The following is a 21,882-nucleotide window of genomic DNA, read 5'->3' on the forward strand; positions in this document are numbered from 1 at the left end:
ACACACACACAAATTAATGCAAACATGACTATTTATTATCTTTGTATATACAGTCTTACATGAAATTATCCTATTCATTCATTTTGGGAAAACATGATCAAGATCATTAAGGCGTTCATCAAGACAATCTGGGTTCAAATGATGCCCCTAGAACAATGTTTTTCAACCATCCTAACGCCACAGCTCTTTAATACAGTTCCTGTGGATCACGACCCACAGGTTGAGAACTGCTGCTCTAAAATCTCAGTGAGTTGGAACAGTACCTAGAACATAAAGGCACATAAAATCAGCTCTCCATATCCATGGGTTTTGCAGCTGTGGATTCAATCAAACACAGCTTAAAAATACTTATTTTGAAAAAGGATGGTTGTATATGTATATAACATGTGCAGGCTTTTATTTCTTTATTACCTAAGCAATACAGTATCGTAACTATTTATGTAGTATGTACACTGTATTAGATATTAAAAGCAATCATGAGAAGGCTAAAAGTATACAGAAGGATGTATGCAGGTTATATGCAAATACTACTCCGTTTTATGTAAGGAACTTGAGAATTTGTGGATTTTGATATCCATGGGGTGTCCTGGAACAAACCCCCCATGGATAATGAGAGACAAGTGTACTATCATGGTGTTTGCTTTTATTATAACGGACCAAATAAAGTATTATCTTCAAAATGAATGACAAGATCCTTTATTTCTTTTCTCACTCACGTACAAAACTTGAAGAAAACCCAAACTATCTAATGGATTAGTTTAAAACAACAGTACTAACCAAGGCATATTTTGATAATATATCAAATACCTGTGATTAACTGAATCAGCAGTGTTTCCTAAACTGCTTAATTTATACAAATATAAATTGTGACTCACTTGAAACTGGTTTGTACTTTTATCCATTAGTTGACAACATCAGAAAATACAAAACTCTTAGTGTTATAATAAACCTTAGCCACAAGTATGACTATATCAATTTATTTCCTCACTTATAAATTACCAAGACCTACTAATAATGTTATACAGCAATGCAGAATTATAAATTCTCTTAAATCATATACATTTTAGAGTTGCATACAAATTTGGTTCCTATATATTCATTTTCTGTTTTTTTGTTTTCTGTTTTACTGATTAAAGTACTAAAAAAAGGGCTTGCTTAATTATAATTAACTCTTTCAAACTATAAGATTATCATTTATTGATGAGAAGTTTAACAAATGCTTCTGATGCTTAAAAATTATATCCAATGTTAATTATTATTCATTACATACCTATAGTTAGGATGTGATTATACTTAATAAGAATAAAGAGACCAGAAATTAAGTTTTATATGCAAAGAACTTTATCCAAATAGGAACATGATCTAAATGTAAGTATGTAGGCTAACATTATAAGGTAAGAACTAATTAGAAAGAGGAAATCTGTTTCAATAGAGAAAAGTATTCAGTTGACAAACCACTAGAATCACAGAGGATGAATGAATGTCTGGATTTTGACCCACATGCTAGACATTTTCCTGATGCCTGAATGAATCAAGCTGAAATCAGTAATCACTCCTTCTTATGAGATCCTTTAACAATTATAAAAGCACAACATTCTATCTTGAGTAACACAAGATGGCCATTGTAATGTCTTGTATCAGGGGCTAGCAAATTTATTCTTCTGTATAGAGCCAGAGAGTAAATATTTTAGGGTTTGCACAACATAAAGTTGTGCAACTTAATTATTACAGCAACTTAATTCCACCATTGTGGCATAAAAGCAGCCATGGGCAATACATAATGGGCCCAGCTATGGTCCAACAAAATTTTATTTACGGTAAGTAGCAGATTGGAAATTCTCAGACCTTGTCTTATCCTATTGTTATCTATATATAATCCATACATCTCCATAGTCTACAGGCTCTTGGGGGACTGAAAATCTGTTTAATGTAGAAATCTCATTATCTTGCAAATAATTTGGTATAGTCCCTGGCACACAGTAACAACCTAATGAATACCTAAGTGAATGAATGAACGATTTTACTATTAAGAAAACATCAGGTTCATATCATATGATTAGCTTGATTAACTGGCAGAGAAGTTAAAATTTGCCTTTAATAAGAGACATCATATAGTGATATTCACCTATAATCAGGTGATGAATATTAGGGAAAACAACTTCAGAAGTAGCCTAGGAAGATGCCTAAGTTGGCAGAATGTGTTCTATGTGCAGTCCCTCAAGCTACTTCTACCCATGTTAATATTCTTATCCTAACTGCAAAGCTTATAATTAATTGCACCTAAGGTAATAATTTTTTTGTAATCAGATTTATTCCACATAAAGGATATTTTCTTTTTCATATACTGCAGCCCAGTGATTCTGTATATTTCTCTGCACAGCTCTTTTGTACTAATTTGAACATTAAACATTTCTTCTCCTGTTACTTCAATAACTTCACAAATATCCCAAGGTTCCTCTAGCTATAACATCCAAACAAATGGCTAAATATTGAGATCAACTCATATTTTTAAATGTATTGATCCCGCTAATTCTTTGACATACTTCCCTGTTCCTAAGACTTTTCTGCAATCTCTCCCTCAAATTCTACAAATTAAATAATCTGTTCCCAAAATTAAGTAAGTTATTCTTTGATTTAACAGGATCCAGGATTTATACAGAACCATTATTTATACCCTAGACATAAGACAATCAATATTCATCGTCCTAACTTGATTTGGAATGCCAAAAATATTAAAATCAGTGGACTTAGCAATGTCTTGCAAACTCTTTAAATAAGCAGCATAAATTAGGTAGCCATAATTGTTGTGGAAATTTTAAATATTTATGAAAATAAGGGTTTCAAGTAACTCAGTGAAATTTATTTATATTCACATGATACATATACCATAAACTATTCATATTTAAGAAAAGGTTTCATCTAAAAACATTTCAAGATAACTTTGTGTTTGCTTAATTTGAATTCCTTTAATTTTCTTTAACTATATTAGTTCACTGAAATAAAACTAAATTATATATTTAAAAGGTTTTATTTAAGACATCACTAATTTAGATTAATATAGTTTCCTGAATATTTTATATATTATATACAAATACAGAGGCTTAAAATATACATATTTTAAGAGATGTGATCTACACATTACTTTTTGAAGTTGAATTGAATTAGTATAGCAATGTGCAGAATGATGTTCGCTCAAAAGATGGTGGAATCAAATGAATGCTAGCACCAGCATACGATAGGCACCATAGTCAAAGAAAATGGCAACATGGTTGTCATTAAAGGAGCACAAGACCATTTTGAAGTAGTATTTGAAATGTGAGAACATTGGAGAAGTACAATGACAATAGAGGCATGAGTATGGGGGACCTTAAAGGATGTGTTGTGCAGTAGAGAACCAGCTACAATGGCAGTACTTTGGGAAGGAATTGAAATGGTAAGCATAGTGATATAAGTGGATACTTTGGTCAGCGTTGCTCAAGCAACAGTCTGCTGTAATCAGAAGTGTCCGGACATTGCTGGTCATCACTTTGAGCACCTCTTGTAACTGTAGAAGTCAAACACAACGTGTATTCACCTTTTGTTACTAGTATATATTGAGTCTTACTATTTTAATATAGTTTTTTTCTTTCCTAAAATGTTTAATATATTTTTGGACATCTCCTATATATAAAAAACACAGTAGCTAGAAATACGAAAACCTTTGCCAACATAATGCTTGAGAAAAACCCAACATATGATGATTTCAACATCACTGTAAATCCACTACAAAGAAATTTCAGAACATAAAAAGTGCAGGACTATGACATCATTACTTTCTAAAAGTAGTTACATGACAATAATGTGATTTTAACAGTTCTTCATAATTAAGACTATAACTTTTTAAATACACAGCAAATACTGTTCAAGTCAGTCTACATCTCTCTCAATATACTCAGCAAATGACTGTCATGTTTTCAAAAGGAGAATTTTTGTTATCCTCTACAAACAAGAAACTGTTTCAAGAAATATTAAAAGACTAATCAGGGCTGATAATACATTTCATTTAAAATGTTCATGGTCTCAAAATTTCACCTCCAACATACAGTTAATTTTATTTATTTATTATTTTTTTGTGACAAAGTCTCAAGCTATTGCCCTGGGTAAAGTGTTGTGGCATTATAGCTCACAGCAACCTTCAACCTTCGGGCTCAAGCGATCCACTTGCTTCAGTTTTACTATTTTTAGTAGAGATAGGGGTCTCCCTTTTGTTCAGGCTGGTCTCAAAGTTGTGAGCTCAAGCAATCTACCCACCTCGGCCTCCCAGAATGCTGGAATTACAGGAAGTCATGCCACCGTGCCTGGCTTTACAGTTAATTTTAAAATAAATGTTCCTACTTTATAAGTTAAAATTTCATATGGAATTTTTCCATATCAACTAATTCTTCATTTTCTATTCAAGAAAGAAAGGTCAGGTCACTCTACTACCAGTCATGTATAATAAGTACGTTGTTAAATAACCTTTTTTTTTTTTGAGATAGAGTCTCACTTTGTCACCCTTGGTAGAGTGCCGTGGCATCACAGCTCACAGGAACCTCCAGCTCTTGGGCTTAGGCAATTCTCTTACCTCAGCCCCTCAAGTAGCTGGGACTTTAGGCGCCAGCCACAATGCCTGGCTAAGAACCTTTTTACAGGTAATACTACTGCTACATAAGATATACAGTCCATAGTATACCTGTCTCACTATATGATTTTATTAAGGTCACTAAAAAACTTTTATCTCAAGAATCCTACATGTGAAATGAGATCATGTTTACTTACAAACACTTTTAGATTATACCTAATGCATAATGTCAAGGGCATTATAAATGTTCAAAAGCATTTTAAGCCTTTTCAAATTTTAATTTGAATGTTTTTCCCAATAATTTCTTTTCCTTTCTTTCTTTTTCTTTTTTTGGAGACAGAATTTCACTGTTACCCTGGATAGAGTGTCATGGTATCATCATAGCTTGCAGCAACCTCAAACTCCTGGGCTCAACCAATCCTCTTGCATCAGCCTTCCAAGTAGCTGACACTACAGGCATGTACCACCCTTGTCTGGATAGTTTTCTATTGTTTAGTAGAGACAGGGTCTCACTCTTGCAGTTTGGTCTCAAACTCCTAAGCTCAAGCAATCTACCTGCCTCAGCCTCCCAGAATGCTAAATTACAGGCATGAGCCTCCACTCCCAGCCTCCAATAACTTCTTAACCCTCACACTTGAGAGAAGCAAGGACCTGTCTTCATTTTCCTTGTGATATAATGAGTCACTTGAATATATCCCTTATTGTAATACTATTCCAAAATTGATATATCATGGTTAATTCCACACAAGAATGATACTTTAAACCAGTGGTTCTCAACCTTCCTAATGCTGCGGCCCTTTAATACAGTTCCTGTGGGTCGTGACCCACAGGTTGAGAACCACTACTTTAAATCGTAATATGTTTTCTTTAAAAATGTGTACCTCTAACTATGATGAAAGTAACTAAAAGGCCTACTTGCAAATTGAGAAAGCAGGGCTCCTCCCATCTTAGAGCAGTGGGTGTAAGTAAAAGTGTTACAATACAAATACACGCATATATACACGTTAATTTGCCCCCATGCTACCACTGGATGTCATGGACTTCAAAATCAATAAAAGTAAATCAAGATAAAGTCCTCTAATAAAGTTTACTGGTTGTTCAATTATAAGCATTAAATCAGTTTCCTAGACCAAAAAAAAAGACAGCTGATAGAGGAAAATGACGACTGAAATAACAAGCCATCCCAAGACCATTTAGTAACACGGAACTCTAAATACGAATTTTCAAAATGTACTTTTCCAGATTTATTCCCAAATACATACACCTAAAAATCAAGTAAAGTTTTACAATCTTGGATGTGTTATAAATTTTTAAAATTGCCCTGGGGCAAGAGAAATACAGAATGAAATAAAACTAATTTGGGGAATATCAAGTTTTATTTTCAAATCTATTATAAGAGAGTGAAAACTTGCATGTATATATACTTGTCCTATTACAATATAAAGTGCATTTTAAAATCAATCTATGGCAAGAAGACTATTTCATAAAAAATAAGATATAAATTATATCAAAGTTTCTTACATATAAGACATTTTGCTCTACTTTGAAATGGTAACGTCAAACAATTCCAAAAACAGCATTTTGAATTGTCTTTCTTTGCCAAAATAATAGACATAAGAAAAATCCAAATATAATTTAGCTTTTTATATTAACATGAGGATATTCAGAGTTTTTTTAACCTGCTCCTTCCCAAATTCTCTTTTAATTCTTTCCAAATGTATTACTTACAACATGAATCTTACTAATTTTGCATTTTTAATTAAAAACTTCTGTAAAATATACATGGAATAACTATAATGAAGGTATTAGTATAAAATGTATGATCTAGTAATATGTATTTTAAACCTCAAACTCTATTAGGGACATAAGTAAATGTCTCAAAATTGTACTTTTTGTCAGGTATAATCACAAAGGCAAAGGCACTGTCCATCTCTTTCTATACTCTACAATTTTGAATTTTAAAGGACAGGCTGCAGGGAATAGCTGTTCACCTCTGTAATCCCAGCATTCTGGGAGGCCAAGGAGGGCAGATCAGCTGAGCTCATGAATTTGAGACCAGCTTGAGCTATAGTGAGACCTCGTCTCTTAAAATCAAAAAAACAAAAAAACAAAAATAGCTGGGCATTGTGGCAGGCACCTGTATTTCCAACCATTTGGGAAGCTGAGGCAAGAGAATCACTTGGGCCCAAGAGTCTGGGGTTGCTGTGAGCTATGACGGCATTGCACTCAACTGAGGGCAACACAGTGAGACTCTATCTCAAAAAAAAAAAAGAAAAGAAAAGAAAAGAAAGAAAGAGAGGCGAGAGAGACAAAGAAAGAAAGAGAGAGAGAGAAGGGCTATTTCAACTTTTCACTTTATTTTTTTGTGTGTGTGTGTATGTTTTTTGTTTTTGTTTTTGTTTTTTTGAGACAGAGTCTCACTTTGTCGCCCTCAGTACAGTACCATGGCATCACAGCTCATAGCGACCCCCAGCTCTTGGGCTTAGGCAATTCTCTTGCCTCAGCCTCCAGAGTAGCTGGGACTATAGGCACCTGCCACAACATCTGGTTATTTTTGTTATTGTTGCAGTTTGTCAGGGCTGGGTCCAAAACTGCACCCTCAGTATATAGGGCCAGCAGTCTACTCACTGAGCCACAGGCACCGCCCTTTTTAGTGCCTCTTAATAAAAAAATGCTACCACCTTGAATTTATAAAGTATATTTGGGAATTGTGAACTGGCATCAAATTTATTTATACTTGTTTAAGTAGAAACCATAAAATAAAAGCGAGGTCCAATTTCTTAAATAATGATAGTTATACTTCTTGCTCTTGTATAAAATATCATTTTTGGAAGTTTATAATGTTAGCAAATATTTCCATTCTGTGAATTCTACCATTATGCACTAGGTTTCTCAGTTATTTAACATCTAAAATTTCTAGAATTCTATAATCTCAAAAACTGATTTGGCCTCACTTACTGTAGTAAAAGTACTGATTATCACATATGCATTTCATATTAAATATTTCTCAGACATAATCGACTCCTGATGAATTTATAAGTGTGTTTTTCTTCACCTTTGTAGGAAATCGTATATAAAAACAGAATAAATGTTATCATAAAACAGTTATAAATATGGTTTCTGGAGATGGGGCACTGAAAGCAGAATCCTGCCAATCTAGCAAATGCAGGTAACACACCAGGTGCCTATTTCCCAATGCAGTACCATCCTTTTGTTGTATGAAGATGTGAAAAATGTCATCAATGGTACATTTAAAAATCCTACAGTTGACTGAGGTCCATTTCAAATTTACCAAGTAACACTTGAAACTGTTTATGTCAAAATAAAAACAAGTCAACAACATCTAATAATCAGAGTAGAATATCAAGTTTTTCTAAAAATCTACCTGAAATAACAAATACACAGAAGTCATGCAACATATCTTCATAAGATGGTATCACAACATTACTGGACAGTGTTACTTATAGTATCAACACACAGTGTTTTGTGAAATATCACATTTTTTTTAATATTCAGCATCCTTTTAAATAAAACATCAATTTTCTTTTCTTGATTATAAAAGAAACAAATTATGATTGTAAAAAAATAACAAACAGTAGTAACAAAAAATTCTATTACATCATTTTTAATATTTTAAAAGACAACCACTTTTACTACTGAAAAAATTCTATATATTTTAGAGTAAAACTAGCACTGAATTAACCTTTCATAAGAAACATTAAAAAGGGGTTTTTTCTAACCATTTTCTTTTCAATATCTATACATTTGGTTACAGAATACACCATTTTCTACATATCCTTTTTAATTGTAAAATAAAGTTTTGTTCAGATAAAAAAGCATCTACTGGAACCTACATATTTTAGAATATGGTATCGACTCACTAACACATGGTCCCATTACCAACATGACCCTATCAGAACTTAGGTGATGCTATGCTCAGAATGCTGTATCAACAGATTCCCCACATCTTAATCTTTTTTATCTGTTTATTACATAATTACAGCTTTTTCACATCTATTCATTAGCTTCCAGAGTGGGGAGGAACAAATAAAGGTCCTTTAAGGCAACAACTTCATTTATTTTTAAACTCATGTAATTAATGGTATCTGTAGAGCAAATCAGCTTATTAATCAATCTTTCTTCTGAGTAATAAATAGTATGTAAAAAAAATAGCTCAAATTCCATTTTAATAATTGAGGAAAATTAAAATGCAAATACAAATATTAAGACATCTCTGGAGAACCCTTTCCTACTATTGACACCCTATTGAGAAAAAAGATATTTAAGTATGTTTAATATAATAAAGTAAGGAGGTAGGTTAATCTCAGAATGATCCCAGACTATCTCATCTCAACACCTTTTTACTGGATATCTTTAATCTCAAATGATGTCTTTATGAATAATTATTCCTGAGAAATGAGCTTTCATAAATTATGAAACTTTTCTGTATTTAAAATATCTGAGTTCAACTCAAAATTTGAGCCTAAACAGACTTGAGGGAACAAAAATGCTTGTGCAATGTATTAAATCTATTTGAAGTGGGATTAGTGACCTTTAAATTGTAATCATGACAAACATGACGTTCAAGGAAATAATAAAACAGCTGTCACCACATGCTGAATAATTTCTATGTGCCAGGAACTGTGCTGGGCACACAGACTAAAATCTCATTGAGTCCTCAAATCCAGCTGAATGTAGGGTACGAGTGTCTGCCCTTTTTTCCCCCCAAATTCCCAAACTAAGGTTTTGGAATGTTCAGTAACTTACCTGAAAGCCAAGTAGCTTATGAGGACCTGGATTTCAGCCAAGGTTTCATATATTACTAAATTATAAAGCCTTGCAATACTCCATAACTTTAGAAACAACTATACAAGTAATATGCGGGTCGTTAGAACAGTTTTGAGATACACAAAAATCAAGGAAGATAAAATCAGCATAGACAAAAACAAATGAAGCCCTCCCAGCAACATCGTTAAGCAGAGTAAGTTGAACTTTCATGGGTGAAGCAGAGGGAATGCTGTTGACTGTTTTACTTGGATGTCAAATGATGGACCATAATACAGTCTGTCTCAAAACTTTCATAGTGACCTATATAGAAGGCTTAAGTAAAAGAATAGAGCATCATTTTATTTTTTGGCTATCATTTATAACCAAACTAAGATAATCACAACAAAATATAATGACAGAAATAATGGGTATGCTTCCTATTCTTAAAACAGTAACCTAAAAAAGGCAGAGGAATTTCAGAATAAGTATTGTTATTATATAAACACATTAAAATATGTCGAAAGGAAGTTAAGTGCCTTCCCTTCGAGATGCACATGAAACAGTGCAGTAAATGAAGAACCTAATCCTAGCACTTGTTTCATTCAGCCTCTTTCAGCCTAGATAAAGCCTTTCTTTACCACCTTTCCCCCTTCAAAATTTCTTTTCCAAAAAGAAATTTGCAAAGATTTCAAAAAGTTATTCAAGGAAAACAATAAAAATGAACAAAAGTAATATCAAGAATTTTAGTTTGAATGTAGACTAAACTGGCAAATTTGATTGCTACTTTAATAAAAAAAAATGTAAGATCAAAGAAAAAGACACTGTAAAAAAAAGAATTTAAGCAAAAAACTTAGGGTAAGAAAAGAGAAATTAAACTTGGGGAAATTCTGTAGGGGAAATGTACAAAGGTACAAAGATTTGAAGGTACATGGGATTTTCTTATGAAAAGAAAGCAGTGCAGCATACCAGTGAAGTATACAGGCTTTGGCTCAAGGCCTGCTGAGTGCACAGGAACCTCTGTCAGTGACTAGCTGAGTGAGTCTTTTCTTTAGTTTCCCCTTCTCTATAGTGCAAACGGTAACAGTACTATCTCAAAAGGCTGTAGTGAGGATTAAATGTTATAACATATGTAATATTTAACACTTATTAAATTATGAGGGAAAGCCAGGAGAGGAAAATGCAATAATAATCAGGGTTTCTGCACACAGCATCTATACTGGATCTTTTCTAACTACACTTACACCCTAAAGAAAACAAAACCTGATTCCCAAATAACATGTACAATACTGAAGGTTTTATTTATGACACCTGAAAAGTTAGCAGTACTATGTTTTCTTAAACTTTATGATTTTCTTGTACTAGTCTGAATTTAAAAGGCACACTTTGACTCATCCAGGATGCCCAATGGTAAAGAAGGAATAATATAATCTCAAGCTACAGAGTGTAAAACAATTAGATTTTGATTCCCAAATAAGTAAACTTGTATTCTAAGGAAATGTTTCATTAAACTGAAGCAAAGTCTGATTTTGATGTATATAGAATACTATTTTATTCTTTATTTTAATCCTTTTGTACATGTTTAAAAATATACAGGGGTTCAGAACAACCTCAATAAAATGACAATATTTCTACTAAAGGACTTGTGAAGTCAAACCACCAGTGTGCAAACATGGTTGGTTGGCTTTTAATTTGAAGAGTCATAGGCACATTTCATTAAATGCATTTCATAAAACAAAGAAATCAAAAATGCTGAGAAGAAAAATACTCAGTAGTTTGATATAAATTTTAAAATATGTTTCAGGCAAGAACTCATGGTAAAAAAGTAAGATTTAGATGTTTTACTATTCATACCTGCTTCAGTACTAATTCCCCAAATGCCACTTTGCTACATCTAAACCCCTGACAATGAATTACACAATCTCATTTAGCAAACTAAAAAATAAGTTAATCTCTGCGTCTGAAAACAGATCATTACAAAAGAAAATACTGACAGCTCTTACCTGTATTTGATAAAGTATATTGTATTTTTAGCAGCACTAAAAATGCAGCTTCATCTAATATAAATATCTGAATAACTACACAAAAGTATTTTTCTCTTAAAATAAGATTTGTATACACTTTTTCCAATGTTGACAACTTAAACAACATTGATCTATATATTGTGCTAAAAAAAATTAGGCACAGATCACATAATATAGTTTACATTTTCCTTGCTGTAAAAAATATAGTATGTGCAAACACATATCACACAGATGAGTAGTAGACACAGCCTAAGATATTGTAGACCTAGCACAGAAAAGATTAATGTTTCACTGTTCTGTTTTGTTTTTTTAAACAGGAAATTCCAAGTAGCATTAAGATAGATATCTCATTGCTGGGTGAGTACTTTGCATGTGCATTAGAATTATTTGTGGGTTTTCTTGAAAAATGAAGCTTTTCTATCACAAAAAAAGACATCACTTTTAGGCATATGAAATAATTAAAAGGAACCAGATAAAAACGTTTCCAAAAATCATTAAAAATATTTAACAGACTACCAGATTGCTTTGTTGGAAAGAACGAATTACTTAACATTATGGTTGCTTTATACTGCAGATTCTATCATTAGCTAAGACACTTTGAAAGTACCAAAGGATACAGATCAAGAAAAAAAGAGAGGAAAAAAAAAAGCAGGCTGTTAGGAAGAGGGTAAAAAGCAAATGTCATTTTACCCAGAAGAAACAAAAATGCTATTTTTATTTGTTTATAACAGACAATTTGTGCTGCATTGTAGATAATAAAAGCACAAGCAAGGGGGTTATGTGGCATATAATAAAATGCAATGTTACTGCACATCCTCCATGAAAAGACTACTTATGGGTGGCAGATCAGTGTGTTTAAAAGTACACTTTGATGCAAAAGATTATTCTTAATCACAAAAATAATATGTAGCATTTTTCTATAAAGGGCAATTTATATAAGTCATAACTTGCAAAAAGCCAAAGAAAGAGCAAAACAGAGATAGACAAAATGAGAGACAAAGAGGAAGAGAGTATTTATAATCAGAGACACAGATGCCGAGGGGCTTGCTGAATTCCTACAAAAGGTATGAGATACTTTTTTCATCCTTACTGCTTAATTTTTCCTATTACTGCACAATTATACTCACACGCTATAATTATCTTATGAGATAACCCTCTATACATCCTTTCCTTCAGTTTCTTCCACGAAAAGGAAAAAGAAAAGAAACCTTTAGTCTCACCCTTCACTTCATAGTCAATTATTCAAGTAAATATATGTATGATGGCAAATTTCCACATGAATCAAGACTACAATCCAAAACCACTGTCAGATTTCATTTGATTTACTACATAGTCCTCTTCAAATGGAGAAGGAATTAGCCCGTTTCCTAGGTTTGGGGCCTTGTGTTTCCTGATCATTCACACACATACAAGATGTGCACATTGTCTCAGACAGTCTTCGGAGGCCTAGCCGGAAAACGCTGTTGGAGAGGCTATATATCACACAGTTACAAAAACTATTACTTATAGCAAGCCAGGTTGTTAGGAAGGACAGTGTTGGATTGTCCAAGACACGGGAGCTTTCTAGAAGAAAGTAAATGATATAAGGAAGCCACAGCATGTAAAATACACTGGTTATTCTAAACAAAACCATGGCATAGCGACGATCAGGGCTATGTCCAGTCTCTCTGGACGTATCTACCTCATGGCTGGGGAATCGAGCCCTTCGGTCATTTATCTCTTTGGTGTGCTGCCGGCAAATTTTGAAAATGTGGAAGTAAGTGAAGCAGACAACCAAGGCAGCAGGAGCATAAAGTAAACAAACAATAAAGCCAGTAAAATAGGCACTGGTAAGCCAAGAGGTGGCACACCATTCAAAAATGTCACCATGATAACCAGGTTTCCCCCAGCCAAAAAAGGAAGGCAAGAAAATTAGGCAGGAGTAGATCCAGATCAAAATAATGCAAATTCTCAGGCGACAAGGAGTGACCAGTTGATTGTAGGAAAGAGGCTTGGTTATAGCAAGGTAGCGATCCACACTGATGCAAGCAAGACATGCCATAGAAACACTTTTTAAAACTGAGATGATATATCCAAAAACCTGGCAAGTCAGTGACTCGTGGACACCTGTGGAGTAGTGGAGAAGTGAGAGAGTAGGAACCAAGCAGCTAACTCCAACGAAAAGGTCAGCGTATGCCATCGTCTGAATAAAATAGCTGGTGGTATAATGATGTAAAAGTGGAGCACAGTGAAAGACAAAGATAACTGTTAAATTCCCAGCAATGATCAGAAACGTCAGCAAGACAATAACAACTGTCTCGAAGATGCAGACATCCACTGCACTGTAGTAGCCAAATCCAAGTGGGCAGGAGTGGCGTTCGGACACATTCACAATGCCACTGCTCATGTTCAGGAGCCTCCATTCAGTCCACCTGGATTCATTCATGGCTTGGAATTAAAGAAACCAGCAGTCTTGGCTAATGCAACCAGGTGCCCTGCTCAGCATCTGTTAAACACTGCACAGGAGAGCTTCAGAACCTGCTTCAGTAGGCAGTGTCAGAGCTTCTGTTACAGCTGAAAGTCCCAGAGAGTGTTCAAGTCTCTTCATCACCCTCAGTGCAGCAGTGACACACCTCAGCTTTAAGGGGGGTGAGGGGAGGGAGAGAGGTAAGCTAGAAAGGGGGTGAAAAGAGGTCGCTGATTAACTTCCGTCAGTGCTCTCAAAGAACTTTTTGCAGACACAAGGCACTTCTAGAGAAAATGGATTTCTTATTATCTTGTACTAAGAAAAATTAAATCTGTAAAAGGAAAAATAAATCAATTGCCCAGGGAAGAAAAGCTTCTGTGGGTCGTTTGTTTTCCTGAGAAAGGTAGTTTCTTAGACATCAACTAGGAAGAATGAGAAAAGGAAAAGTCTTAAATTGTCTCAGGTTTTTTGCTTCATCTATGATGAAATGCATTCATATTTTAGAATTTAAGTAAGATTTTAGATTTGCTTGAAAAGCTAAAAAAAAGTTCCTTGTGGCAAAGACTGTCTTTGTGTTCAGCTCCAGGTTTGATGCTAGTAAGTCAATTTTATGATCTATTTCTCTCTCAAATTTAAAATCTAAGAAAAACAACTCCATTAAGGTTAATTTTAAAAGGCTCATCTCTTTGTGGGCATAAAGGAGAAGAATGGAGGTAAAAGACCTCCAGAATGCCTGATAACTCGCATGAGAAAAAAGTGTATTTCCAATAGGAAAGATAATATGCAATGAAGTAATATATTAAAACCTGACAAAATATAGTAGACTTCTGAAGTTTTAATTCTGCATGCATTTTTAAGCATTTACAGAAAAACAGTTTTAGTCCATTATAATTACTGGTGCTACTAGCAGCAATGTGAATTATACTTCTTCCTGTATAAAATGCAAAAATACATACTTTTTGCAATTAATTCGGCATATTTAACTGAAAATAACTTTCATTATTTGATGTGTCACCTTCCTTACAATGAAGCATGATAATAAAATATGTAGCTCAATGTTATTTATTATCTTTGCAATCATACTCATATCTCACATTATTTACATTAATATATATGATATGTAGACAATAATAAAAACTTTATACTCTGAGCTTATCTGACTAGAAATGCTGCCATTATTTATTACTTTGGTATTTCTAGTAGGCTTCATATTCTATTTGTTATACCTTTTCTATTTTCAGTAGATGATTAACACATTAAATCACTACTTCAACCAAATCTTCTGAAAATGGAAATTTACCTTGTTTATTATATTTGCAGTTATGTAGCAGCCATATGTTAAGAAAATGCCTCTTCTATTTCTTTATTCTATTTTGAGCAGATGCTCAATTAATACAGGGGTCATTAGGTAGATTGTAAGATAGTCTTGTTTTAAAATACCTCTAAGCATCAAGATGAGTTCAAACCTAGAGTTTGAAATGCTGAAAGGCTGGCAGGATAGAATGCATCCAAAAGGCTTCCAAGGTCATTCTGATATCAGGTTAACATTTGCCAAAGTCTTTTTTAAACCAAAGGCATTTCAGAGAGTCTCCTGTGAGTCTTTATTGTCATACCTTTTGAAGAAATAACATGCACTAGAAGTAAAAAACATTTCCTCCAGGAACAATGAAGCAGCTTAATAGAAAGCATTCTTCTGAAAGTTATTTTCTCATGAACCACCAAGTCAGGCAAGTCCTTCTTCTTTTATAATAGCCATAGGATATTTCTCCTTGGACATTCCTAGTTTCACTTATCAAAAATAGTTCTGTTGTTACAGGAAGAAGGTAATGTTTCTCACCTACATTCACTCTTATCAGCTGCTAGGCTGGGCTGCTTGATTCAGAAGTCCGATTTACTGTGATGCAGTTACAAGGATGCTGTCAGTATATTCTTCACAATCTCTCAGCATCAATGCTTCCACCTGAGCCCGAGCCCTGCTCCTCCTCCTCATCCAGGGCTGATGCAGAAGAACTCACCATCAGAAAGGTGACTCGGTCCTCCTGCCCCAATCAACAGCACAGCCAATGGCTACTGCAGCTGAAACTGTCACTAGGTAACAGTTGCCAGGCACATGCAGGCTTATAGACTTACTCGGCAAGCTCCGATCAAGATTGACAAAAGAAGACAATGAAACTGACCAATCCCTACAATATATAAATGGCATTTTTGAACTTTTAGAGGTAATCTCCTTATTATCATCTGTAAGGATGATTTCCTATGAACAGGACAGAAAAAAACTGGCGTACACCTTTAAACCCTGTACAGAAACTACCACAAGGTACTTTGACTCTAAAAACTCAGCAGTAATCTAATGCTCATTGGCAGAAAAAACTTATTAATTATTAAAAATCAGCCAAGTTTTCATGAACTCAAGAGATGTGACTAATGGTTTTTCTCTCTAAAATATATAGTTATACTTTGATGAACAGAAGTTACAAGTCATTTACTAATCTTTTTAATCCCTGCCAAACTCACATAAAATTGCTGAGTTTGATGTGTAAATATTTACCTGTACAGACAAAACACCAGAACTAATACCACTATAGTAAAATCTATTCAAAGAAATATTTAAGGTCAAGTATGATCTTAGGAGATTATAGGCATTAGAATAAATAGAAAGACTGCTTAGTCCACTTTTTACCTCATATGAAAAAGGGTCAAAGGGTAAAAAAAGTAAATGTTGAACTACACATATCCAAGTGTAGTTGTGCTTTCTTTAGAAGAAAGTATACTAAACTTGAATATAAGATAGACATTGAAAACATTTGTTTATTTCTACTTACTACACACAAATTTTCACTGTGTTTAAACATTTTTTACAGGGCCAGCACTTTTAAATTTATAAATTTAATTTATAAATTATTTCACAATTAAAGTAAATCAGGAAAATTAAGATTAAAATGGAAGACAGCATTTGTTAAGCATGTTCTGTGTGCCAAGATTTGTGCTATGTGCTTTGTATATTATTTCTCTACAAAACCCCTAAACTCTGTGAAGTACGTATATCATCATTATCACTTTGCCAGTGAATTAAGTGGGTACCAGAGAAGGTTAAGCATCACTAGCCTACAATTATAAAGCTAAAAACTGGGATTGAAACAGGTCAAAATTATCATACCTAACTCCATATTAAAATACTCCACCCTCTCCTTTCTACTTATGGCTGCCAATATGAAAATGTCTTAGAAGAATTATCTCAGATTTCATAAAAATGATTTCTATCGTAACAGGTATCTTTTCTGACCACAGTGGAATAAAACTAAACTTCAGTAACAAGAACAACTTTGGAAACTGTACAAATACATGGAAATTAAGCAACATGCTTCCCAAATGACCAGTGCATCAATGAAAAAGTTAAGAAGGAAATTTAAGAAGTTCTTAAAATAAAGAAAATTGGAAACACAATATACCAAAACCTGTGAATAACAGTAAAAGCAATATTAACAGGAAAGTTGATCACAATAACTGCTTTTAAAAAGTAGAAAGACATCAAATAAATAACCTAATGATGTGCCTCAAAGAATTAGAAAAGCAAGAGCAAACCAAACCCAAAGTGAAAAGGAAAGAAATAATAAATAGCATAAATAAATAAAATTAACCCTAAAATAAATACAGAAGACCAACAAAGCAAAAAGCTGCTTTTTGAAAAGGTAAACAAAATGGGTAAGCCTTGAGATCAGTGGTTCTCAACCTGTGGGTTGTGACCCCTTTGGGGGTCTAACGACCCTTTCACAGGGGTCGCCTAAGACATTCTGAATATCAGATATTTACATTATGGTTCGTATCAGTAGCAAAATTACAATTATAAAGTAGCAATGAAAATAATTTTATGGTTGGGGGTCACCACAACATGAGGAACTGTATTAAAAGGGTTGTGGCAATAGGAAGGTTGAAAACCACTGCTTTATATAGACAAAAAAAAAAAAAAAAGGAGAGAGAAGAGCCAAATAAAATCAGAGAAGAAAAAGGAAATATTAAAATTATAGAATACCATAGAAATGCATACAGATAAGGGATCATTAGAGACAATTATGAATAACTATATGTCAACGAATTGGAAAACCTAAAAGAAAGGATTAAATTCCTGGATACATAAAAAAAAAAAAGCCAAACCTACTTGATTGTATACATGATTTTATATTTAGAAAAACAGAAGAACTCCACTAAAAAGTCTTGAGAACTAATAAACAAATTCAGTAAAGTCATAGGGTACAAAATCAACATACAAAAATCATGAGCATTTCTATACATCAACAGCAAATGATCTAAAATAAATCAAGAAATTAATGTCATTTATAATAACTATAAAGAATATAAAATACCTAGGAATAAATATAACGAAAGAAGTGAACTATGTAAGGAAAAATATAAAAAACTGATGACAGAAATTGAAGATGACATACACAAAAATCAATGGGAAGATATGTCCTGTTCATGGACTGGAAGAGTTAATATTGTTAAAATGGTAATTCTACCCAAAGTAGTCTATAGATTTAATGCAATCCCTATCAAAATGCCAATTACTTTCCTTATAGACATAGAAAAAAACTATCCTAAAATTCATATGGAACCATAAAAAAAAAAAAACAAAACCTGAATAACCAAAGCAATCTTAAGCAGAAAGAACAAAGTTGGAGGCCTCCCATGCTAATTGATTTAAAATATACTACAAAGCTATAGTAACTAAAACAGCATGTTTCTGGCATAAAAACAGACACATAGGCCAAAAAGAACAGAACAGATAATCCAGAAATAAATCTGTGCATTGATAGCCAACTCACTTTTGACAAAGGTGGCAAGACCACACACTGAAGAAAGAACAATGATGCGGGGAAATCTGGACATCCATATGGAGAAGAATGAAACTAGACTTCTCTCACCATATACAAAAATCAAAACAAAATGGCTTAAAGACTTAAATGCAAGACCTGAAACTATAAAATACTAAAAGAAAAAAGTAGGAAAATACTTCATGACATTAGCTTGGGCAAGGGTTTTTTACAAAAGCAAAAACAGATGAATTGTGATTACATCAAATTAAAAAGCTTCTGCACAGTGAAGGAAATAATCAACAGAGTAAAGAAACAGCATAGAGAATGGGAGAAAATATTTTTAAACTATTCATACAAGGGATTAATAATCAAAATATATAAGTAACTCTAACAACTCAACAGCTGAAAAACAGACAATCCAATAAAAAAGTGGCTGAAGACCTGAATAGACATTTCTGAAAAGAGGACATACACATGATCCACCAATCCCACTGCTGCATATATAACCAAAGAAAGAAAATCAATGTATGAAAGAGATATCTACAATCTCATGTTTCTTACAATGCTATTCCCAACAGCCAGGATATGGAATCAACTTGTGTCTATCAACAAATGAATAGATAAGGAAACTGAGGTGAATATACACAGTGGAATACTCTTCAGTTATAAAAAAGAAAATCCTATCATTTACAGAAACATGGATATAACTGGAGGATGTTAAGTAAAATAAGGCAAGCACAGACACAGAAGTATTACATGTTCTCACTCATATGTGGGAACTAAAAAGATTAATTTCCTGGAGATGGTGAGTAGAATAGTGGTTACTAGAGGCTCTGAAGAGTAGGGCGGGGGGAAATGAAGAGAGATTGGTTATGGGTACAAAAATATAATTAGATAGGTAAAATAAGTCCTAGTGCTTGATAGCACAGTAGGGCAACTGTACTTAACAAGAATTTATTGTTTTTCAAAATAGCTACAAGATTTAGAATGTTTACAACAGAAGAAATGGTAAATGTTTAAGGTGATAAACATCCCAATATCCCTGATTTATCAAAGTATCAAATGTACTCTGTAAATATATAGAGCTGTTATCTACCAATAAAAAAATGAATTCTAGAGAACAGAAACACTTTGTTTCATCTATACTGAACTGCCTTTTAGGATTCGTGTTATTGCCAAAATATTTGGGGGGTTAGGTGAAATACAGAATGGTAAGTGTATTTCTCATTATCAGAAATATTTATGAGACAAGTGAGAATAATCTTAAATTCAATACCATGTTTAGGTTTGAAAGTCAATATTTAAACATAATACAAAATGGCTAAAATGTCCTATTTTCAGAGGAGCATTTTGACTTTTAGAGATAACAAAAAAGCATTAAAATCAAATAAGATCAGATCTAATATTCTATAGTATAATAATAATAAATATTCAAAATAAATTATTGCTGATAAATATTAATGAACATAGATAAGTCCCACATTCCATATAAAGAAAAATTAAATACTAAGTTTTTCTATAAAATCATTGACAAAGGGGCGGCGCCTGTGGCTCAAAGGAGTAGGGCGCTAGCCCCATATGCCAGAGATGGCAGATTCAAACCAAGCCCTGTCCAAAAACTGCAAAAAAAAAATCATTGAAAAAGTATAGCATTTACACATTTTCAAAATACTTTGAATCATATTCCTAAAATTAGGGAAATGTCAAAAAAATCTCATTTAGAGAAATTCAAATACAGAATCATTTTACTTTGACATGTTTATTTCCAAAAAATGATCACTAGCAGGGATTTGAATCTAGAAATATTGCAAATGGTTCATAATTGCATGTCCTTCCAAAGGTATACAATAATACAAGATGGAGGTTTAAAGAAGTAGAACTTTTAACCCACCAAGCCTCGTTCTTTCTGTTCACTAACTTCCAAGAACAAAAAGCTTTGGTAGCTCTAATACATAATTATTTTTTTCTTTTTAGCAACTGACTCTACCAACCCTTCACTATTCTTCTTTCCTATCTTTTTTTTTGTTTATAATAGAAACCAATTTATAATGTGAAGCTCTAATGACAAAGAATACTAAATAACATATATTTACATACTCATTATATAAAGCGTTCTTTTTTTAATATTAGGCATGATTTTCTTCATTTTAGGGGTCATTAGGTGTTCTATTATTGCCATTCTTTTCATAATCATTATCAACTTCCTTCTCCTTTCAACTGATGAATGATAATCAGAAAATATCTAAGAGGAATCATTTGAGATTACTTTAAAATTACTTTTAACAGCCCAATCCATATATTTTTATTATATAATATGTCATAGGCATTTGATCTTTTATTTATACATTAGATACGTTTTACATGTTCTTTTATATTTATCAATATTTTGGTATTAAACAGCCAGTCAATGCAAATAACTACTCAATAGGACCTAAGAAGCTAAGCAAGAGAGAGCCAATACGATGGCAAACAGGACAGAGTAAGTAATGACTAGCAGAGAGAAATGCATACACAACATGCTGTCATAAAAGTAAACAAATAGAGGTTAAAGTAAAAGTTGTCTTTTAATAAATTTCAAATGGTACCAAAAGGTACATACATTCAGAACTATTTCCTCAGTTACTCTCCTCATCTGTTATTGTCTCTTTATCTCTACTGTTATTACCCTAGACAAGCTAGTATTATCTTGTGTTTGGACTACTGCAGTGCCTTCCCATTTGTAGTCTCCCTTCAATCCATTATCCACAAAACAGAACATTATTTCCAACATGCAAACCAGATCATGTCATTTCCCTAATTAAAATATTTCCTGATAGAGATCTTCATTACATAAGAACACACAAATATTTCTTAGGATACTGAAACCATCGAGTATGAACAAAAAATGTAATAAATTATATTTAAAATAAAAATTCTGCTTATCAAGAGACACCATTAAGAAAACCAGTTAGTAAACTGAAAGATACGAAGAAAACATTAGCAAAACATCTGACAAAGAAGTTGCATCCAAAATATATAACTGGCTCCTACAATTTGTTAATAAAAACACAAATAACCCAATTAAAATTAGGGAAAAAACTAAACAGACACTTCACAAATGGCCATTAAGAAAATGAAAAAGTTTTTTTTTTTTTTTTGAGATGGAGCCTCAAGCTATCCTCCTGGGTAGAGTGCCATGGCATCACAGCTCATAGCAACCTCCAACTCCTGGGCTCAAGCGAGTCTCCTGCCTCAGCC

The 21,882-nt window shown here is 33.2% G+C and overlaps 2 protein-coding genes across 6 annotated transcripts in view; both read right to left on the minus strand.

Annotated features, from left to right (window-relative positions):
• Window positions 1-21,882, minus strand: part of RABGAP1L (RAB GTPase activating protein 1 like) — a 665,252-nt gene that overhangs the window by 403,582 nt on the left and 239,788 nt on the right. The gene's annotated exons all lie outside the window — the stretch shown is intronic.
• GPR52 (G protein-coupled receptor 52) lies at window positions 12,386-13,848 on the minus strand. The gene has a single exon (XM_003785693.3). It carries the CDS (start codon window positions 13,811-13,813, stop codon window positions 12,728-12,730), a length of 1,086 nt encoding a protein of 361 aa, XP_003785741.1. The 5' UTR covers window positions 13,814-13,848; the 3' UTR covers window positions 12,386-12,727.

This window comes from Otolemur garnettii, unplaced genomic scaffold (assembly GCF_000181295.1).
Source record: "Otolemur garnettii isolate 467f Iridium unplaced genomic scaffold, OtoGar3 scaffold00016, whole genome shotgun sequence".
In the NCBI taxonomy this organism is placed as follows: domain Eukaryota; kingdom Metazoa; phylum Chordata; class Mammalia; order Primates; family Galagidae; genus Otolemur; species Otolemur garnettii.

Excerpts from the sequence above, each read along its gene's own strand:
- GPR52 (XM_003785693.3), bottom strand. The coding sequence starts at position 13,813 with ATGAATGAATCCAGGTGGACTGAATGGAGGCTCCTGAACATGAGCAGT.